This window comes from Dendrobium catenatum, unplaced genomic scaffold, assembly GCF_001605985.2.
Source record: "Dendrobium catenatum unplaced genomic scaffold, ASM160598v2 original_scaffold_101648, whole genome shotgun sequence".
Taxonomy (NCBI): Eukaryota; Viridiplantae; Streptophyta; class Magnoliopsida; order Asparagales; family Orchidaceae; genus Dendrobium; species Dendrobium catenatum.
In genome coordinates, this window is record NW_021420086.1 from 391,698 (window position 1) to 412,010 (window position 20,313).

At 37.8% G+C, this 20,313-nt stretch overlaps 2 protein-coding genes across 2 annotated transcripts; one reads left to right on the plus strand and one right to left on the minus strand.

Moving 5' to 3' along the window:
• Positions 1–1,137: 1,137 nt before the first annotated feature.
• Positions 1,138–8,298, plus strand: LOC110116252 (metal transporter Nramp3). The gene is made up of 14 exons (XM_020849765.2): positions 1,138–1,209; positions 1,716–1,870; positions 2,535–2,613; positions 2,705–2,745; positions 3,039–3,117; positions 3,209–3,313; positions 3,786–3,895; positions 4,624–4,805; positions 4,886–4,955; positions 5,031–5,204; positions 5,337–5,441; positions 6,170–6,301; positions 7,465–7,560; positions 7,682–8,298. The coding sequence occupies exons 2-14, from the start codon at positions 1,742–1,744 to the stop codon at positions 8,006–8,008; spliced, it is 1,629 nt and encodes a 542-aa protein (XP_020705424.1). The 5' UTR covers positions 1,138–1,209; positions 1,716–1,741; the 3' UTR covers positions 8,009–8,298.
• Positions 8,299–16,223: 7,925 nt separating this feature from the next.
• LOC110116226 (G-type lectin S-receptor-like serine/threonine-protein kinase At5g35370) lies at positions 16,224–19,379 on the minus strand. The gene has a single exon (XM_020849726.2). It carries the CDS (start codon positions 19,231–19,233, stop codon positions 16,588–16,590), a length of 2,646 nt encoding a protein of 881 aa, XP_020705385.1. The 5' UTR covers positions 19,234–19,379; the 3' UTR covers positions 16,224–16,587.
• Between the last annotated feature and the right edge of the window lie 934 nt (positions 19,380–20,313).

The following is a 20,313-nucleotide window of genomic DNA, read 5'->3' on the forward strand; positions in this document are numbered from 1 at the left end:
ATCCTAAACTACCCATTTAATAACCCAATCCTAATTAATCCTAAATATAGGATAGACCACAATACAACCTAATATAGGCCGATTGAACCTAACTGGAGTCAAATTAATATTTTCTCACCTTCATATGGCCCATAACATGTCTCATTGCACTTGGGAGCCAAAAACTAACTTGCCTAGGCTAGACTTAACTTATCCCAATATCATGATTGATGATTACAATCTTGAGATGGAAATTAAACTTTTATAATGAGTTTAAGACAATGATAATCTTATTCAACATGAAAATTTCAGATAAAAAACTTGAGATTAGTGTATATAATGAAAATAATAAAGATGAAGAGCTAGGCTAGTAGCCTCAGAACCTTGAAGTAGATGTCCTTCTTGTAATTTCTTAAGCACTTGGCCATGTGTTTACACAAGAAAAAAATTTTAAAAATTTGAATGAGCAGCTTGTTGGGTACTTAATATGATATATCATAAAAAATTTATCTTGATCGAGCATGAATATCAAAGCAAAATTGAGTTGAAAGATTTCAAAATTAAATCCGAGACCATCCAAACTTCGATTTCAGCAAACTTATAATCAAACTGAATGTCTCAAAAAGACGAATCAAATGACACAAAAATGAAACAAATCCGAGCCCAAATAAGCCCAACTCAAAAGTCCAAAGCAAACAAAAACCACAATATACTAAAAGTCAAATGGCATAAATGTAAATATTCTTATAAAACATAAATATAATATACAATGACATGGTCTAAAGTCTTAAACATAAATTATGTTTTAATCAATTGAGTTATTTTTTTATCTCAAGCCTAACTGACAATAGTTATTTTGGATGCTGATTGTTGTCATTTGGTATATGATTATTAGCAAGTGCTCAAATCAAAATTTTGAATAATCAAAATAATTATTTTATAATCAAATTCAAAGTAATTATTTAGATTCATTATTTTAACAATTAATTCTAAAATAATAATAAAAAACATCTAATATTTTTTAGGACGACTTAGCTAAGAATAAAAAAATAAGTTCTGAAAAATCATAAAAACTTCAAAAAAAAAATACTCATAATATTCCACTTTCATTCTCCTAATTAATTTTGGTAGCTCAGCTATAAAATCTCCTACGCTGGAACTGGAAGAGTACCTTCACGAGATAGCTACAACGCAGTCGCGGACCCGCTCTCCTCTCCACTCTACAGCAAGGTACGGATTCGGAGACTTAGGACTGTGAAAACTCCATTTCTCTCTCTCCCCCCAGATTTATCGCGATGGTTCAGTCGGAAATCTTTCATTTAGTTATTTATTTTTGGTCCAAGAAAATCTCCACCTTGAATGTTCTTTTCCGAAAGGATGTTCCTTTTTCTCTCTCTCTCTTGCAAGCCTGGAAGTCATGTCACCTTAAGAACTTCTGATCAGAAAGTTTTTTTTTCCTACAGTCCAATCCCGAAAAAAGGGAACTTGGTTATTTTAAATTTACGGATTTTTTTTTTTTTTGCCATTTTTGATGGAGTTTCGAAATATTGAGGCCGAGTTTTTCTCTAGTGGTCAATGTGCTTCGCGCGTGCTCTTTAATCTTCAACCATTCTTTTGGATGTCTAATCAGCTATTCTTTTTTGCTTATTTGCATATTTGAAAGCTGGGGAATTGATTCTCTTCCTGTTGTCACGTACACGTTTGTTTGTCTCATTGTGCATTTTTATGGGTTGAAGGTTTTAGGATTTGGAGAGGAGAAGAAATGGCTGCCTCGGAACAAAACTCTTCGCATCCTCAATTCATTACGAGCCATGACGATAGGGGAATTTTCGGCGGTCCATCTTCTCCTCTTATCGATGAGATCGAAGCTGATCAAATCATTGTTCCCCAGGTAAATTTTTTTTTCTGGGTGTAATATACCTCAAAGAAAAAGAAGAAAAAAACAGAACTGTTAATGAGAACGCTGGGTTACTAGACTCTGTTCTTGGAGGCTATCTGTTTGATAAAAATTCTTAATGAAAAACTTTCTTCTGTTCAGTTTGGAGGGGAATGGAATGAACGATGCTGTTGCTGTATTTGTTACTTGTGTTGTCTTTCTGTGATGGTTGAACTTTGGAGGGAAATAGGTGGGGTGGCTGAGGGATTCGTAACTGTATAGTTTCTAGCTTTTGATGAGTTGAAGCAGCGGATTAATGAAAGAATTGAGAAGTCAATAGCTTTCCGCACTCCTCTATGATAACATGCCATGGCCATACTTGCCGATATACAAATTTTTTGAAAGTTTTAATCGAAAAAGCCTATCTTTGCAGCAAGAAATAAAACTTACATGTCTCTGAAGAAGTTTTTTCAAAAAAGGGTGTAATATGATGCGTGAGCTTCCTTAAACATATTTGCAAATCTATTATCAAAAGAGAGAAATTGAAGTTTAAGAAATGGTAGGAAGTATGAGTATGCATGTCATGTGTTTAAAATATTATTTTGTTGCTGTAAAAGCTTTTTCCTTGGTAATTCGTATTTTTCTTCTTGATAATTTGACAAATGATCTCTGCTTGCAGGAAGGAAGCTGGAAAAACTTGTTTGTATATATGGGCCCTGGATTTCTTGTTTCTATTGCTTATATAGATCCTGGAAATTGTAAGGCACATTTGCTTCTTTTCTGTGCTTCATACACTAATCTGTCCAATTATTTAAGCTGTCTAAAAATTCTTCACATATTGACATATAGTTGAGACGGATCTACAGTCAGGAGCGCAATACAAATATGAGGTATCCCGTTCTCTCTCTCTCTCTAATGCCCATGTAAGATTAACAGTTCTTATATTCTTATAAGAACTTAATCACATGTAAGATTCAAGTTCTCAAATTCTTACAAGAACTTTCTTCAAGATTAAGTTATCTAATTTTTACAAAGTCTGTAGGAATTGAACCAAAGCAAACTCTTTTTAGGAATTGAAACTTTGCACGGGACGAAATATAAGTTAAAAAACTTCATGAAATGAAGAACATTTAATTTCACTTTCTTAAAATTTGTTACAAGTGATTGTTTTTTTCACCTCCAGTTGCTCTGGATCATCCTCGCTGCTTCTATTGCTGCACTCATCATTCAGTCTCTTGCAGCAAAGTTGGGCGTAGTAACAGGTCTTTGCTGTTCAGGAACTTCAACTGATTGCCACATCATGTTATCACGTATTTGATTTGGACGCTTAAATGTGGCATCTATTTGTGACAGGAAAACATTTGGCTGAGCATTGCCGAGCAGAATACGCAACAGTATCAAATTTTATTTTGTGGTTGCTAGCTGAACTTGCTGTTGTTGCATGTGACATACCTGAAGGTTTCATCACTCTCTGTTTTGTTAATTTCATATCCCTCTTAAATACCCAATTGAAGAATTAATGTTCATTATGATAAGTGGAGAATCTTATTTCTCTATGAATTAGCAGAACTTGAACCCAACGAGGAACAATCATCTCTAAGTGATTAATAGACAGAAACAATCTGAAATTATGTAAAATCCTTTCTTTTTCAAAGCTTCAGCCAACAAAAGTTTACCCCACTTTGATTGAAACTTTTTACGTGAGTGAACATATCCGTTAATGTAAGATTCAAGTTTTCATCTGAAATGATAGATTGGTGAACTGAAGCTGCAAAAGTGGTATAAAATTTACTTTGCAGTATCTTTTTAACCCCATAAAGAACTCCGCTTTGTAGTTACTATAACATTTTCTTTTAGATAAAATTTATATACCAACTTGAGCATTACTTTCTACTTATCCCTAATGTATTTTATTTTTGCCTCTCTGTAGTTATTGGAACAGCCTTTGCCTTGAACATGCTCTTCAGGGTCCCAGTATGGTGTGGTGTTCTCATCACTGGACTAAGCACCTTGCTGCTTCTACTTTTGCAACAATATGGGGTAAATCAAAAACTAGTCTATATTTGGACTTTAGAGGTTTTAATGCCTGGGGTGGTCTGGTTCTTGCTCCAAGTTTGAGTGTATCTAACTTTGATTGGTTCAAAAACAAGGAACTGGAACTAAATTCAGAGTAAACCAACCCGAGTTGGATTTCACATCATTTCGTTTGGTTTTTCATTTCTTATTGGTTATGTAAAACAGGTTTAATTTGCTTTTGATTAATAAATTATGCACTATTCATATGTGGGGTTTGTTTTTTCAAGTCAAAGGCCTTAATTTTAGCCTAAGAGTTACCTAAATTTTAGAATAAACCCAAAGGCTAGTTTTATAAAGACTTCAAAAAATAACCAAGTCAATATATGAGCAGTCAAAAATAGATGATTAAGGCTTCGTTTGGGACGGCTTTCTAGTTGCTTCTAAAAGCAACTTTCTAGTACAAATTTTTTTTTTTTAATTTTGTGCTAAAAAGTTGTTTTAAGAAGCAACTAGAAAGCTGTCCCAAATGACACCTAAGTTTCTGATCATATCAGTTCTCCAATGTTGCACCTCTCTGATGTATGTCTAGTTAAAGAAGGAAACAAGCCTATTTATTAGTAGGATTATTTCCCAGTACTTTGTATGATTACAAAAAATACCGGACTCATTTGTGACTACTGATTTCCTAAGCTCTCTCTATTTTTATTTTTTTTAATTACCTAAGCTCTCTAATTGGGAGGCATGTTGTGCAGGTACGCAAACTTGAGTTTTTGATAGCTTTTCTAGTATTCACAATGGCTATTTGCTTCTTTGTTGAGCTTGGCTATGCAAAGCCACAGTATTCAGAAATACTGAAGGGATTGTTTGTCCCCCAACTCAAGGGAGATGGTGCTACTGGACTTGCCATCTCTCTACTTGGTGCCATGGTTATGCCGTACGCTCTGATTACCTGAGCTATCTTCATAAATTCTTTTGTATGCATTTATAACATTTTATTGCATGTTATGTATGCAGGCATAACCTCTTCCTCCATTCAGCTTTGGTACTATCTAGGAGAGTACCACGTTCAGTTCATGGAACCAAGGTAAAATTCTTATCTATTGATTGGTATTTGAACACTTTTTAATACAAAAATATATATTATCTGTTACCTTGACAGGAAGGATGCAGGTTCTACACTATAGAAAGTGCAATTGCTCTTTCCTTGGCCTTTCTTATCAATGTATCTATCATTTCTCTAAGTGGTTCTGTTTGTAGTTCAGCAAATTTAAATCCAGATGATAAAACTAAGTGTGACGATTTAGATCTCAACAAAGCTTCATTTTTACTAAAAGTAAGTCAATATCAATTTGAAAGGTCTGGTTATTTCTGCTACATCAGCAAGCTCAAACTGTATATGCAAGAAAATGCTTAAATTCTCTGTAATAATGACTGCACAATTGACCCCTCTTTGTACTATAAACAGAATGTCTTAGGAAAATGGAGTTCAAAACTATTTGCTATTGCTTTATTGGCTTCGGGTCAGAGCTCTACAATCACTGGAACTTACGCTGGGCAATATGTTATGCAGGTTTTGTTCTCTTTAGCTGTTATACCCTTTTTATATTTGATATGCAGATATTAAAAGAAAGAAAAAAAGAAAGAAACTAGTAACTGCAAGCTGAAAAGAGTTGAACTTTATGTCAGACAACGTGTTTAAAAAAGAATGTTGAAATTGTATTCAGGAGAGATTATTACGTCCAGCATCCGAACCGTCCAGAGGCGAATCCGGATGCGCCATGTCACCCGGATGCACTGGGCCCCAGGTGATGTGGATCGTCTGGATTTGCCTCCGGACGAGTCCGGACGCCAGACGTAATAATTTTTCTTTATTCAGAGGGTAGGCGCAATTTTAGCTAGTTCCTAAATTTAATGTTCTTGTTTAAGAGATCGTGTAAGCGATGGCGATCGTGTAAGCTTAAATTCTCTTTATTGTAACACTGCATGGGTGCTTTAACTTAAAGCTAAGTTCCGCCATTTTGTGCTGCCATCAATTTTTGTATATTGCTGGTAAAAGATGAAGACTTTCTAGTTCAGAATTCCTATTATGGCTTGTTATTAGTGGCTTCGTAGTATTGCATTTAAAAATTACTTTGAAATTTTTGAAAGGAGCATTTGGGAAAATTATGAAAGATGATCATTTGGAAAACTTGATTGTCCAACCCTTTTTTTTAAATCCGAGTTCATAAGCTCATTTTTCTGATCTCATTACTCTCAATCTCCATTTGTAAGGTATTCAATCTTTATTTTTTTTTGCAGGGTTTTCTTAATCTACGCATTACCCCTTGGAAAAGAAATCTTTTGACTAGATCTCTGGCAATTATCCCAAGTTTAATTGTAGCAATTATAGGTGGCTCTACTGGGGCTGGAAAGCTGATAATCATAGCATCGGTATGCAAGTTTTATATCCTTACTAAGTATTTTGTTTATGGTTGTTAGTTTTGTTGGGAAGTAAAACCACATGATGAAATAAACAAGAAAAAAAAAAAAACATCGGAAATGAAAAAAACACTAGGATTTCACGTGGAAAAATCCGAAATGAGAAAAATCTTCGTAGCCACATCACACCAGGAAATTCACTATGAAAATGAGAGAAATTGTATAGATCTTTTCTTTCTCACTCTCCCCTTGTATCTCTTAACTTGCATCATTCTACAAACATAATAGAAAAATAGACATTCTTCAACAACACCAAAAGATGCAACCCTTAAAGTTAAATATAAAAAACAAGAAAGAAAACTGCCTAGCCTAACTTGCAGCACCGCGATGCCGGGATTTGGAGCGCCGCAACACTCCTCTCTTTATCTCTAAGCTGACCTATAGCACCGCAGCACTGTATGGCTTCATGAACAAATTTTTTTCAGGGGCAAGACCCCCAAACCCAAGCAAGCTTAGGTCCTAGGACCCCCTACAACCCCTCAACGAGCTAGATCGACGGAATTGAGTTATGAGTTAACATTACAATCGGATTGATTGACACAATCCTATTCCACATAGAACTAACAAGTTTCATCAAAGAGTGGAGAATATTCCTTAGAAGCATTATGATGCAGTGAGAGAAGGTTACGTATTATCACTACTAAGTTTTGTTTTTCACAATATAGGTGTGTTTAGACTGTTATTTTTGGCCTGTCATCCTCATATATTATTAGGTCAACTTATGGGTAAAATATTCAATTTTTTGTCATTATTTTGATTTTAATATGATCGGAATGTCAAGATAAGTATGGTACTAGATCTTAGAACATGCTCAGCTCCGCACAACATAGGTATTGGCGCGCTTTTGGGAAGAACATAGAATAATAGAGTACCCAACTTGCGGGACACGAGATTGTAAGTGGAGATTATTGGTTATGGAGCAAATTAAAGGGTTTCTTCTGGCCTCCCTTAAAGGGAATAAAATCAAGCAACGATCGAATTGACACTGCATGATACCTTTTTGAACAAGTGGCACTGCATATTAAAATTGTAGCTCTGAAACACAACTTGGCTTCTTCCTGCTGTTACTTTTTACTTCTATATTGTCATTTGAACAAAAAGACAACTATGTGCAGATGATCTTGTCATTTGAGCTTCCTTTCGCTCTTCTTCCACTCCTCAAGTTCACCAGCAGTAAGACCAAGATGGGTTCATATGCTAATTCTTTCGCAGTAAGTTCAAGATCGATTCGCGACTTCAACATCAACCTTTTGATCAATTGTAATAATCTGTTAGCCAAACTTCTGCCTTTTGAGTACTGGTCAAACTCATTATTTCTTACATTTAATGCAGACTTCAGCACTGACCTGGATTATAAGTTCATTTCTCATGGCCATTAATATCTACTATCTCATAACCAGCTTCATCAAACTACTACTGAATAGCCAATTACAAACCATATCAAAAGTTTTTTCAGGAATTTTCGGATTTGCTGCAATCTTGGTGTATTTGGCTGCCGTCGTATACTTGGCCCTGCGCAAAAACAGGAAAAATACTCAGCCATTGCTATCCGCAGGTTCTGAACTCAGCCGAGTATGCGACAATGGTGGAATTGATGCTGAAACATCTATATACAATCTACCAAGGGAAGATATAGTTTCCATGCAGCTTCCTCAGTGAAGATCTGCATTGAATCTCGACTATGTTTTCCTTGATTTACCATATCTGCAAGCGTTATATTTTATGCAATATTAGCCTTAAAGCGACGGTGGCATAGATGGGATGGTGATTTGTGAAAGTTCTAAGAATATGATATATCTTGATGATAACTCCCTTGTCAATATCAGTTATAAGTTGGATAAACCCAAGAAATATGATAATAAAATTGTAAGATACAAAGTGTGGCCTTTTTGTAATTTTTGTTAAACAATAATGCCATTAAAGTGTTGGGACAATTGGCAAAATTTTCAGCATTCTGTATTTGAGCTTTTTTTTATCATAGATTTCTTCTAAGGTAGAAATGCCCCATCTGATGTGTGGGATGATTTTTATTATTGCAGGAAAATTTACAGTGGTAAAAGATTAATGTAGTGTGATAGATTTGAAATGTTAGAGATATCTCCTGTGAGAGGAGTGCAGAAGAAAGATGATAGAGGATGTAGGAAGCCAAGCAATGGAGGGTGATAGACTTTGTTGATTTTACTGATAGAAAAAAATATCTGGTGGAGTGGGCTGAAGTGGAGGAATGCATTGGCCTTGTTGTGTGATAGAAAAGTTCCTCTCAAAATTAAGGAAAAAATTTATAAGATGGTGGTTAGACTTGCAATGCTTTATGGTACAGAATGTTGGCCATTAAAAGAGAAGCATAATACTAAGTTAAGTGTGGTAGAGATGAGGATGCTCAGGTGGATGAGTGGCTTTACCTTTAGAGATAGGATACAAAATGAGCATATACGTAAAAAGGTTGGAGTAGCTCTAGTAGAAAATAAGATTAGAGAGAGTCGCTTTAGATGGTTTGGTCACATAAAACGGTGGCCTTCCAATGACCTAGTTAGGAAAGTAGATGTATTAGATTTGACTTATGTTAAGAAAGGTAGATGTAGATCTAAAAAAACTTGGTTAGAGAAAATATTAGAAACGACCTTTCTTTATTTGATTTAAATGAGACTTTAACTTTTGACGGGGAACAATGGGAAAAAGGATTCATGTCACACAATGGGCGGATAAAAACTTGATGTTGTTGTTGTTGTTGATAGGAAGAGAGACCAAGCAATCCGTAGGAAGCGTTGCATATTAATAACCAGCGAATGTCGGTCATTGGCAAGCCTTATGTGATAGTGAGGGACGTCAGAGTGAAATAAAGATGGCTGATTAGCTTAGTTTTTCTTCTGATAGGAATGAAGATTGAACAATTACGAAGACAAGCATTGGACGTCAATGGCAGTGCATGTTAGATATTTGTTGTTGTCAAACATTTAACAAAAATTAGCTAGGTTAGAAGATGAGTGATGGTGGCCAGTTGGATAGGTCATTCTCTTGATAAGATAGGAGTCCAAGTGAGCGTCCTATGTCAGTGGTTGGAGGATGTATGTCTTTAGCACTTGACAAATATCAAGCGATGACATAACAAATGTTAGAAATTAAATGATGTTGGACAGTTGTCTTGGTCATCATCCTTATAGAAGAGCAGATTGTGTGACTAAGAATATAAGAGTCAAATATTCATGGCTAATAGACGTCAATATTAGGATATGTTGGACAACAGTTGATAGATAACTTCAAAAGTCATATGACAATAGGTGATCAGCTTAGTCATTTTCTTAAAGAATAAGAGGAGGGCAGGTCATTGAGAGTATAAAGAATAATGTCCTTGGAGTCAATATAATATCTATGGGCTCCGAAAATTCCACAATATTGAGCCCCGGCCTCTCTGCACCACATCTCTTTTCTTTTCTTATTTGTGACGATGCTCCGGGTGAATTTTCAGAAGGTAGATTGAGTTTTAGATAAGACATTACTCACAGATTTCGCCCTCATTTTGTGAGTGCTTTATGATCTTAGTTCTGGTTTCCTATATGCGCAAAACCCTATAGTTAATTACCCCTCTGATAATGAGAGAAAACTTTCGATTAAGGCTAGTCATTGAAGAGGTCGAAGAGGTTGTAAATCCAGTGTATAATAGCAACAGTTTTAGGGTTTGAATTTGATTTTATAATTTTGAATTTATCATCATGAACTTAAAACTAGTGGTGGGGGAATGAAAACGAACCCGATGAAGATCCCATGGTTCTGTCGTCTTGGGCTGTCATGTTCCCTGGTTTACTTAGTCAGAAGAGTTAGTCGATCCAACTTGAAAGAATGTACCTTATCGGCAGCCATGGGTTGCTACGTCCAAGAATACTTTGTAGGCCTAGGTTGGTGTTTGCCTAAGGGGATAGATCAGAATCCACTTTAGCTGACAGGAGGCTTTCATGCCTATAAAATATACTCTATGATTCATCACTTAAGGGTTTAACGCCGTTAGGGAACATACGGGTTTTGGCCGTGATCGTAATATAATGATGCAATTTTGCAGCAAAACCACCCGATCAGAGGGAACGTGCCACATCCCTGATGTCAAGAGACTATTTGAGGATGAACCTTAGTGATGCACCCGACATGCTTTCGCTTTTTGTGAGTTGAGATTAATTTTAAATTTGTCGCCACCAACAAATAGTTGTGGGAGGTGGATGGTTTTAGTTTTAAGTTTTTAAGTGAAAGATTTCATTTTAGGGATTTAGACTTTTGTTGGATTTAAGATTTGACTACTCCGGTTGATATTTACATCTAACACAGCCATCATCGGGGTGAAGTTAAAGTCGCTAGTATTTTCGTATGAATTTAGGAGGTATATTGCAATTCTATTCATGTCGACTCCAATGAATACTAATTTATTTTCATGATTCAGACACATTTAATTCCATTCACTTATCCTTTTCACGCTTGCTAATCAAAGGGCCTGAGTGAATTGGAGGACTAAATGTAGATATATAAGTGCATTCATAGAAATCTTTACAAGTGGTGAGGAGATCCTTTTAACACTCGTCCGAACCAACCGGATAGTTCACCCTAAGCTAGGCGAGTCAAGGATGTTCCATCAAACAAATCACTTGTCTCCCTCCGCTATATCAATCATAAGATCCCATCGTAAAACCATCGCCCGTCACCCAAGCTCTATTACAAGAAGGCTCTCACATCGGACACACTACTCACCCCACCAACGCTCACCACTACATAAAACCCTGACTTCCTCAGTACGCTCACCTATTATCCCATGACGATTCATGACTTAGTATAAGAGCATAATTCCCAATCGGTCTGCCACTACAAAGCCCATTTAGTTGAATGCTAGCCCAAGACATGCAGTCATCATGGAGCTCACCCTCCACAAAACTCACCTATACTATCTTGGCATTGCTTCACTAATCCAAAGATAAATCCTCCATCCCAACTCTCCCTACCAATCAAAGGACGGCATATATGAATAGTGTGTTGTAGCGTTATACATATAATCTACGTAGTATTATATTTTTCATCATTTTTTCATGTATCCCTTCTTGTAGCCTCTAAAACCCTATAAATAAGAGGCAAGGGGTATTGTCAAGACACGAGAATATTTTCAGAAGAGGTTTATTGGGCTAGTAGGAAATTTTTTACTTGTGTGAGATATCTAGTCTTCCTCTTCTTCTTTTATACTCTTTCCATTCTTGATTATCGGTTCCTCTGCTCTACAAATAGACATGCTAGTTAAGTCAGGTGTTACCCACGGACAAACTTTGATTCAATAGGTACAAAGTTTTTTTGATTATGACAAAATGATCCTTGGATTGACTTGAAGATTTTTGGATTTTAACGAATATATATTGTGTGTTTGCAGTATCTCGAAGGTGTTAACGAGTTATTTTTTTATGAATAGGTGTATCAATTGTTATGAGATCTCAGACCATGGTGGATCTGAATTTGCAACTCCAAATAAATGGTGGATCTGAATTTGCTAGCAATTTCAAAAGAGAAGATAGATTATGGAGACTCATCTAATTCTTTCATTCATTCATAATATCTTCAAATGGAGGTTATGTATAGCTGTACAAAACTACTAATTCATCCTGAACTTATTTTTTACTAAACTGCCCTTATTAGCCTAATACAATAATTGATCAGCTCAGAAGCTTATTAATCCATCATTACACACATAAGCTAGTTCATATCCCTAACAAGTGTTCTCTAGCGATTGTGTATCGTTGTGTACCGGGTAACGTGGTGTGTTTTGATTCGTCTCCGGACGGTCCAGTGTCCGCACAGAATAGCATTGGCCATATATTTCTACATTATTGGACTTTCCTGTACAAAATAATTGAGCTATGAGCTATCTTTCTCTTATTTATGTAACAATCTATGAGTTGGTTGATTCTAGGAAAAAAAAAAGGCCGGAGTTTCTGAAGTTTCATTCGAGATAATTTTTTTTTATTTTTTTAAATAAATTTTAATCGTAAAATTTCTTTGCTAGAAAATTAATTTAGAAATTAATAAAAAAATTATTCCAGTTTTTTACACAATTTTTCACATCTTATATCAAGACTCTGCACATAATAATTTCTCTTAGCAGATATCACAATCTATCTAAAGAAGATCCACCAATAACTTAGAACCTCATGGAAGGTGATTTGTCGCATTGGGTACTTCCTATGTTTCCAAAGAACTATTGAATTATGAAAGTTTAGCCATTTTGTTGGAGAAAAATCAAATGTTTCCATTTCGGTGAATTTGGAAAATCTATTAATACATCTCAATAATCAAACTTTATTTTAAAAAAATCATTTTTTATTTGTGGAAATCCAGAATTTTCTAAATCTTTATGAAGATAAAATATGATTTTAAATTTGTTTGTTTACATCTTTTATTAAGCTAATTTATCATCAATTCAAAAAATTAAAAAAAATATTAAATAATTATACATTTTACTTAAATTTTGTACTATCAATTCGGCATGTTAAGTAAAAAAAATTAATAATCTTACATGGGAAAAAACTAAGGATATCACATTATTATATATTTTACTTAAATTTTTAATATTAACTTAGTATATCAACTCATAAAAATTTCTTTGAATTAAAAGTTAAAATTCATCAATTTTTATTCTTCTATTTGTTAGAGATGTAAACGAGTCGAGCTGAGCTCAAGTAACTACAAGCTTGAGCTCGAACTTGATTAATTAATCGAGTTTGAGCTTAAATTCAATTTTTAATCTACGAGTTCAAGCTAGCTAACAAATCGGCTTGTTAATTTTGAAAGAGAGAAAAATTTAACATTAAAGCAATTTTTATAATAAAATAGTAAAAATTTGATAAATTAAAAAAAATAAAGAAAATCACTTAATATAATATTTAAAACAATTTTGTACTTAAATCATGAATAATAATGTATCTCAAGTGGATTTTATATGCATAATTTCTTAAATGAGTCGACTCGCGAGTTAATTCAAGTCAGGGTTGGCTCAAGTTTGCCATGTTAGCTCTTCTGGCTCGGCTCATGGGCAATTTATTGAGTCAAATTCGAGCCGGCTCATAAGTTAACTTGACTCACTTAGCCCCCCATCCAGTGCTACATCATCTTAGGCGCATAGTGGGGGTATGGTACTGTTTGTTGAGAGTACGCACAATGCTTTTTAAGAAATTCATGTTGGGGATGATGAGGAGTAAACACAAGAATGATGAAACAAGCAAGAAAGTAAAAGCAGAGGAAAGGTAAAGGACATCAGGATTTAATGTGAAAACCCTCAAAATAGGAGAAAACAATCATGGAGCCACACCACACCAAACAATCCACTATGAAAATTGAGAAAAATAAGTATCTATCTCTCTTCTCTCTATCTCTCTCCTCTCTATCTCTCTCACTCTCTCCTTGTTTTTCTTCTTAGATGCACCATTATCATCACATGCACCATTCTCAATGCCTACATATTTAGAAAATACAAGAGAAAGTGAGTTATAACCCCCAAGGGACAACCCTTGAGAAAAACAAGAAAAATAAATCTTCAGTCCGCCTCAAAGCACAGCTGCACCATTTTGGGGCGTCGCAGCACTCAGTCTTTGTTTGACAATGCTCTGACACTTAAACATTCAGCGCTGTGGTGCCCAGTCTCTGTCTTGACCCGATGCGGCACCATATCTCGACTGCTGCAGTGCTCTGCTCTATGTCGTTCAAGTATGGGATGCTCGAGAATACAACGCCAGAGCGCTTGGGTACACATCACCATTTGTACAAAGAAAAAATCGATGCAAAGCACCCAAACTTAAACAGGGCGTAAATCCCTTGCACCCATCAATGTACACAACAAGCTTTGAGATCCGAGACAACATAATAACCTGATTGATCATCACAATCAGATTCCGCACATAAGAATTTAATGGGTTCAATCAAGCAAAAATAAATTTCAAAATCATCTCCATAGACAAATTAGTGAATTTGCAGAAAGGGACACCCAATGAATGATTTCGCCGCATAAAGTTTTTAACACGTTATACAAGACTACAAGTTATCTCCTTCATAAAAATATGTATTTTCAGCGGATCAATCAAAGAAATTTGTCATCACGCTACGAATTATTATTAATTAGGGTTCTCCTTTTGATTAAAAGTGAGATGTCATCAATCAGGATCATATCTGTCTATCTACTTCTGTTTTTTCTATTGAAGCACTAATCAGGAATTCATGCTCACGTATGCTTTGGGATTATTTATTTATCAGTTAAAGATGCCATGAGGACAAATCTCACAAGGAGCTTATCTTTAGATCTCGGGCTATGTCTTCTTGCAAATTGCATATTAATAATAGTACAATTAATAAATTTCTGATGGAGATTGCAGCAGCTAGCTTGGCGTGCATATCCCAGGACTTCATGATGGAACAAAGTTCCATGTATCTCTCATTTTATTGAAAAATGGTTACGTAGGTAGAGTTACGTCTGAATATGTGAGCGTACATATTATTTATATAGTGTTTACATAATGCATATAAAAGTATAATGTATGTTTTTTACACAGTATGTACACTCACAATTCAAACATAATACTGCATCTAGACTCCGCACGTAATAATTTCTTCATTTTGTTTGAAGCAGAATAGGATTAAGAGGTCTTCAATGACATCTTAATAATAATAAAGCAATGGCCAAAAAACTCCACAAATAAAGTCTTAGATTTATGTTCTATTTTTTAGAATTAAAATTTGGTTGAACTAGAAATTTTTAGATAAGAAAGTTGATTTAAAAAATATTAAGAAAGCCATCATAAACAAAATTTTAATGATAAAATATGATTTTTAATGACATTTCACGTGTTTTACATGGATAAACTATTTGTAAAGACGTCTAGATGATGATAAAAGTCATTGGTACATTTAGGGGTGTCAATTTTGGGTCACGGGTCGTGTTCGTGTCGAACCCGGAACTGACCCGGGTTCAAACGGGTCAACCCTAACCCGACCCGGGTAGACAAACGGGTCGGAAAACCGAACCCGGACCCGACCCGCTTCGGGTTCGGGTCAACCCGACCCGACCCGATGACACGGCATGGCCGGGATCAGCTTCAGCGCGGACCTCGGGCAGCGGTCACGCGGGGGAAGTCCGAAGCCGCGACGTCGGGGGAAGTGACCGCGGCGAAGGCGGGCCAGGCGGTCACGCGAAGGCGGGCCAGGCGGCGAAGCGGGCACTGGGCGTCCGTTTATAAAACCGGGTCGGGTTGACCCGAACCTGAATAAAGACGGGTCAGTTACGGGTCGGGTCGGGTTCGACCCGTAACCCGAAATTGACAGGTCTACATGAGGCTTCTTGAATGTTATGAGAAGGAATAGCATTGAGCATTAACGCCTACCCTTTTCCTAGTTAAAAGGGCGACCGGTTGGAGAATGTAACCATATTGGAAAACATAGTAAGAAACAGTAAAAACTTGAAATAAAAAAGAATTAAAAAAGGGATTTGCATACATACCACTTTATTTCATATTATTTATCTATTTAACATCTAAAACTTTAATATTACATGTCTACCACTCCTAGAACAAATATGAATGCATGAAATAAAATATTAAAATGTATAAGATGGTATGAGTGATCAAAATGAGATATATGAACGATATATTTGATATTTAAATTTTATATGATATAAAAATATAATATTAAAGTATAAGTATTAGATATATAACTTATATAAAATAAAATGATATGTATATAAATCCCCCAAAAAAACTCAGGTTTCACCACTTTTGAACCACTTATCACCAGGCTTAAAAAACTAGAACAATCAAGCTGAAAAGCTTAATCAAACACTTAAATTTTCTTTACGAGTAAAGATTGCTACTTCATACATCATTAAAATCAATATATTTTCAACGCGTATAATATACAAAGCTGTAAGCAAATATCAATTTTTTGTTGACATTAAACATTGATGTTGAAAATGCACTCTGATTGAAATGATGTAAAAAAGATGTCTTTGTCCAACTTTCTGAATCAGCGGGCTTCAAACAAAAATGATGTTGGAACGATCTGAAGGCGCATATTTCATATGATTTTTGTCGAAATCGCATTCAATTTGATGCTGTAAATACCAATTCAATGTCTGTGCACTCATTTGGATCATCTTTCAAGCTGTTTCCCACGCCGCAATTTCTATAATTTCAAACAAAAAAAGCAACCGAGCTGAATTTGTTGCAGAAAAATGTCTATCTCGGCCCTGATACCTCTTGGGAGGTCATGTAAGAGTAGGAGACAACTGAGCTGCTGCTGGTAGTGCCAGTGACCAGCTCGCCGGTGGTGGTGCTGCTGTTGTTATCCACAAACCCCCTTCCATATAGCCGGAGAAAGTTGAGAGCCTCCGGTCGCGGCTGAGTCACCTCCACTGTGCCTTCGAGCATCGCCGCCACGCTGGCCATAGTTGGCCGCAGCCCCGGATCTTCATGTAGGCAACACAATGCCACCTTCACTGCTAGCCTCACCTCCTCCTCCCTCACCCTGCCCTCCAGCCTACGATCAGCTAATTCCAAATACCTCCCCCTCTCATGCATCTCCAGCGCCGCCATTGGAAAATACCCAACATCTCCAATGCCGGAGCTGCCGCTCGACGACCCCCCGCCGCCGCTAGATTCAACCGACCTGTTCTTCCGACCACGAATGATTTCCAGCAGTACCATTCCATAGCTGTAGACATCGGTCCGGTCGGAGATTGCCGAATTGGTGAGCCACTCAGGCGCTAGGTACCCCCTTGTCCCCCTCATCGTCGTGAAGAAGCCGGATTGCTCCGGACTGATCAGCTTTGCCAGGCCAAAGTCGGAGATCTTGACGCTGCTGGCGTCGTGAAGGAGAATGTTCTCAGGCTTGACGTCGCAGTGGATGATCTTTTGGTCGCAGCCGAAGTGGAGGTAGGCGAGTCCACGTGCCGCGCCGATGGCAATGTCCATCCGCTCCTGCCATTCGAGAACAGGCCCGGCGGCGCCGAACAAGGAGCGGTCCAAGGACCCACGGTTCATGTATTCGTATACGAGCATCCGGCGGCGACCCTCGGTGCAGAATCCGCGGAGGCGCACTAGGTTAACGTGATGGATGTTGCCGATGACGGCTATTTCCGTGCAGAATTCCTTCTTGCCGTGGACGCCACCGCCTAGGCTGGCGCTGATGCGCTTCACGGCGACTAGGGTCTTATCGGGAAGTTGTCCTTTAAACACCTCGCCGAATCCGCCGGAACCGATCTTGATGCTAAAGTTCTCGGTGGCATAGGCGAGGTCGGAGTAGGTGAATCGTGTTGGGAGACCCGGGATGGAAATCTCGTCAGAGTCGGAGTTGGACTCGTCCCCGGTGAATCCCTGGTCGTCGGATGGAGATGGCCATGGGTGATTCCGGCCGAGGTAGATATCTTTCATCGTGGAGGGTTTTGAGGATGCTGTCGTTCGTGCCTTTCTCTTTCCGCTTTGGTGTCGGCGACGGCGGCGCCACCATTGAGTTCCAGCGAAGATGAGAACGATGATTAGTAGAAAGACGGCAATGGAAGGTAGCAGAATCGGGAGGAGACTGGAGGAAGAGCTTCCGCTTGAACCCGATGGCGGTTGGGGCGATGCCAGGACCTTTATGTATCCGTCTCCGGTATCCGAAACCCCATCGTTCGTGGTGCTAACAAGTGAACCGATCTGGTTCTTAATAAGGAAGCAGGACTGGGACGAGGCCGAGTAGAAAAACCCAAGGCAAGAACAATTCCCGCTGCAAATGTCTCGGCATGATGAGAAATCCCTTCCGGAGCTCACCGTACTCGCGAATTTGTTCGGTATATACCCAATTCCACTTCCCAAGCTCCGATAGCTTTCCTGGCTCTTGTTTCTGCTGTTGCATCCCGATGGGGAGAAGAGGGTGGAGCCATCGGCCGGTGCGCATCCGCCGCTGCGTGATGTGGTGAATAAAGACGGGCAGTTGCAAGTCGCACCTTGGTTCTGCGTAGTGCAGACCTCGAGCACTTGGCAGGACGATGGCAGATCACAAGCGCCACCCGGAGCAACGAGAGCTTCATCGAGGTTGGGGCCGTTGCCGGAGTAACCCTTGATACTTAACTGGCCGTTGGCTTCCAATTTCATCATGCGGAGCTTCGTCGGAGAGAGACTAACCTCGAACACCACTGCTCCGGCGGGGGAGAACAGGTAAAGCCCGGACTCGTTCGCCGCCATGTAAGCAACAGGGGCGTTCAGATCTTTATAGAAGCGGACATCGGAGGATAAACGCCAGAACTGTTGAAAGCCGCCGACTGACCAGAGAAGTACGGCATCGTTCCCTGTGACCATGAGGCGGTAATCGTCGCTAGGAGTTGAGAGGTAGCTGCCAGACGGAAGGCGCTGAGAGGATAGAAGCGTGTCGGTGGGGTGATCAAAGGATTCCCACATGGATACGTTAGCTGCGTCGAGGACAAGGAGATTCCCTGAATCGAGGAGACGTGCGGCGGTGGCTGGGCGAGGTAGCTGCGGGGTGGACCAGAGAACGTTGCCGTTTGAAAAAGAGATGGAGAATCCGGAGGCGGAGAAGGAGAGCTTGGCGGTGTACGGCGCGGGGTTCGCAGTGTTCGCCGCCCAGACGACAGTGGAGGTCGGAGAGTGTACGATGGAGAAGACGAAGGGGGATTGCGGGTCATCGGACTGTAATATGGCAGAGAAGATGGAAGAGTTGGAGTTGAGAAAGATGCCGCCTTTCTCGAGGTAGTTCACACTCGAGGCCGTGAAATTGGGGTAGAGGTATTCCGTGTAGACAGGAGCGGCTGCTGCGCGGCGGTGGCGGAGGAAGAGAAGAAAGAGGAGGAGGAAGAAGAAGAGGACGCACCGTCGAGTGGGGGCCATGTGGGGATTGGGATTCTTGGGTTAGAAGCCATGGGGATATTCAGCTGGAGAATGGAAAGACGCCATGAGAGTAGCTCGAAAAACGCCCACTGTTGAAAATCGTTTTGAAACCGCACAATACTTCTTTAGAACTCAAAATTAATTTCTTAATTTATACTAATTATATATTTTTTATTAAGCTTTATTTGAAAATAAATTCAATTTAATAATTTATTTTCAAATTAGAGCTAGCTCAACCTCTAAAGAATACTTTTGAATTAGTTGTAATTTTTTAATAAAAATTATTATAAAACTATCATAGAAATTATATAGAAAGCCATCTTCTGATATAATTTTTAAAAAATAATAATAAAAAAACTACATCAAATAAAGCTAAAAATGTAATACTTATATCATCAGTATAGACGACCGAGCCAACGGCTGAGGATGGCTGTCATTGAATGCAGGGTTGGAATGATGTGGCAAAGGTGGGGGATAGGAGAGTTAATTAACTCAGTTCACATGGGCTTGCCTCAATGGCTTTCTTGTTTGGTGTGATTTGATTCATTGAATTATCTTGTATAAGTAAATTATTAGACATATAATTTAATTATATTATTTTCATAAATATCAAATAATTTAGTTGTTAGTCAATTTTGAGTCTCTTTGATCTATTTTCAATTGCCGACACAGTTACAAAAGTCAACCGGATAGATGTATGTGACATTTTGCCTATCTCAATTTTTAAAAATATAAAGTTTTTTGGAATAAATTGAATAAATTTATATTTTAATAACTGAAAAATGGGAATAACTTTATACCAATAAAATTTTCTAAAAGTATCATTTTTTATGTATGTTGTTGCAATATCAATTTTGAACATTTAGAAATTTTCAAATTTGTATTATTTTAATTGATTAGGAAATAATTCTAACTCAAAAAATAGTGTGTTAGCATAATTAAAGTCTCAAAATATTCTTTTATACAATCCCTGATAATTTGATTAAATTCTAAAATAATATATTTTTGTTCAGCAGGGCCTTTGTTGCTTACTGTTATAGCATTTTGTGAAATTATGGAATATGTTTATTTTTACAATGA

What these genes read in the sequence shown, in the direction of transcription:
- LOC110116226 (XM_020849726.2), bottom strand. Translation starts at nt 19,233, where the DNA reads ATGGCCCCCACTCGACGGTGCGTCCTCTTCTTCTTCCTCCTCCTCTTT.
- LOC110116252 (XM_020849765.2), top strand. Translation starts at nt 1,742, where the DNA reads ATGGCTGCCTCGGAACAAAACTCTTCGCATCCTCAATTCATTACGAGC. An exon ending in TTATATAGATCCTGGAAATT is followed by an intron (nt 2,614 to 2,704) that starts GTAAGGCACATT and finishes ATTGACATATAG; the next exon opens with TTGAGACGGATCTACAGTCA. An exon ending in AGCTGATAATCATAGCATCG is followed by an intron (nt 6,302 to 7,464) that starts GTATGCAAGTTT and finishes AACTATGTGCAG; the next exon opens with ATGATCTTGTCATTTGAGCT.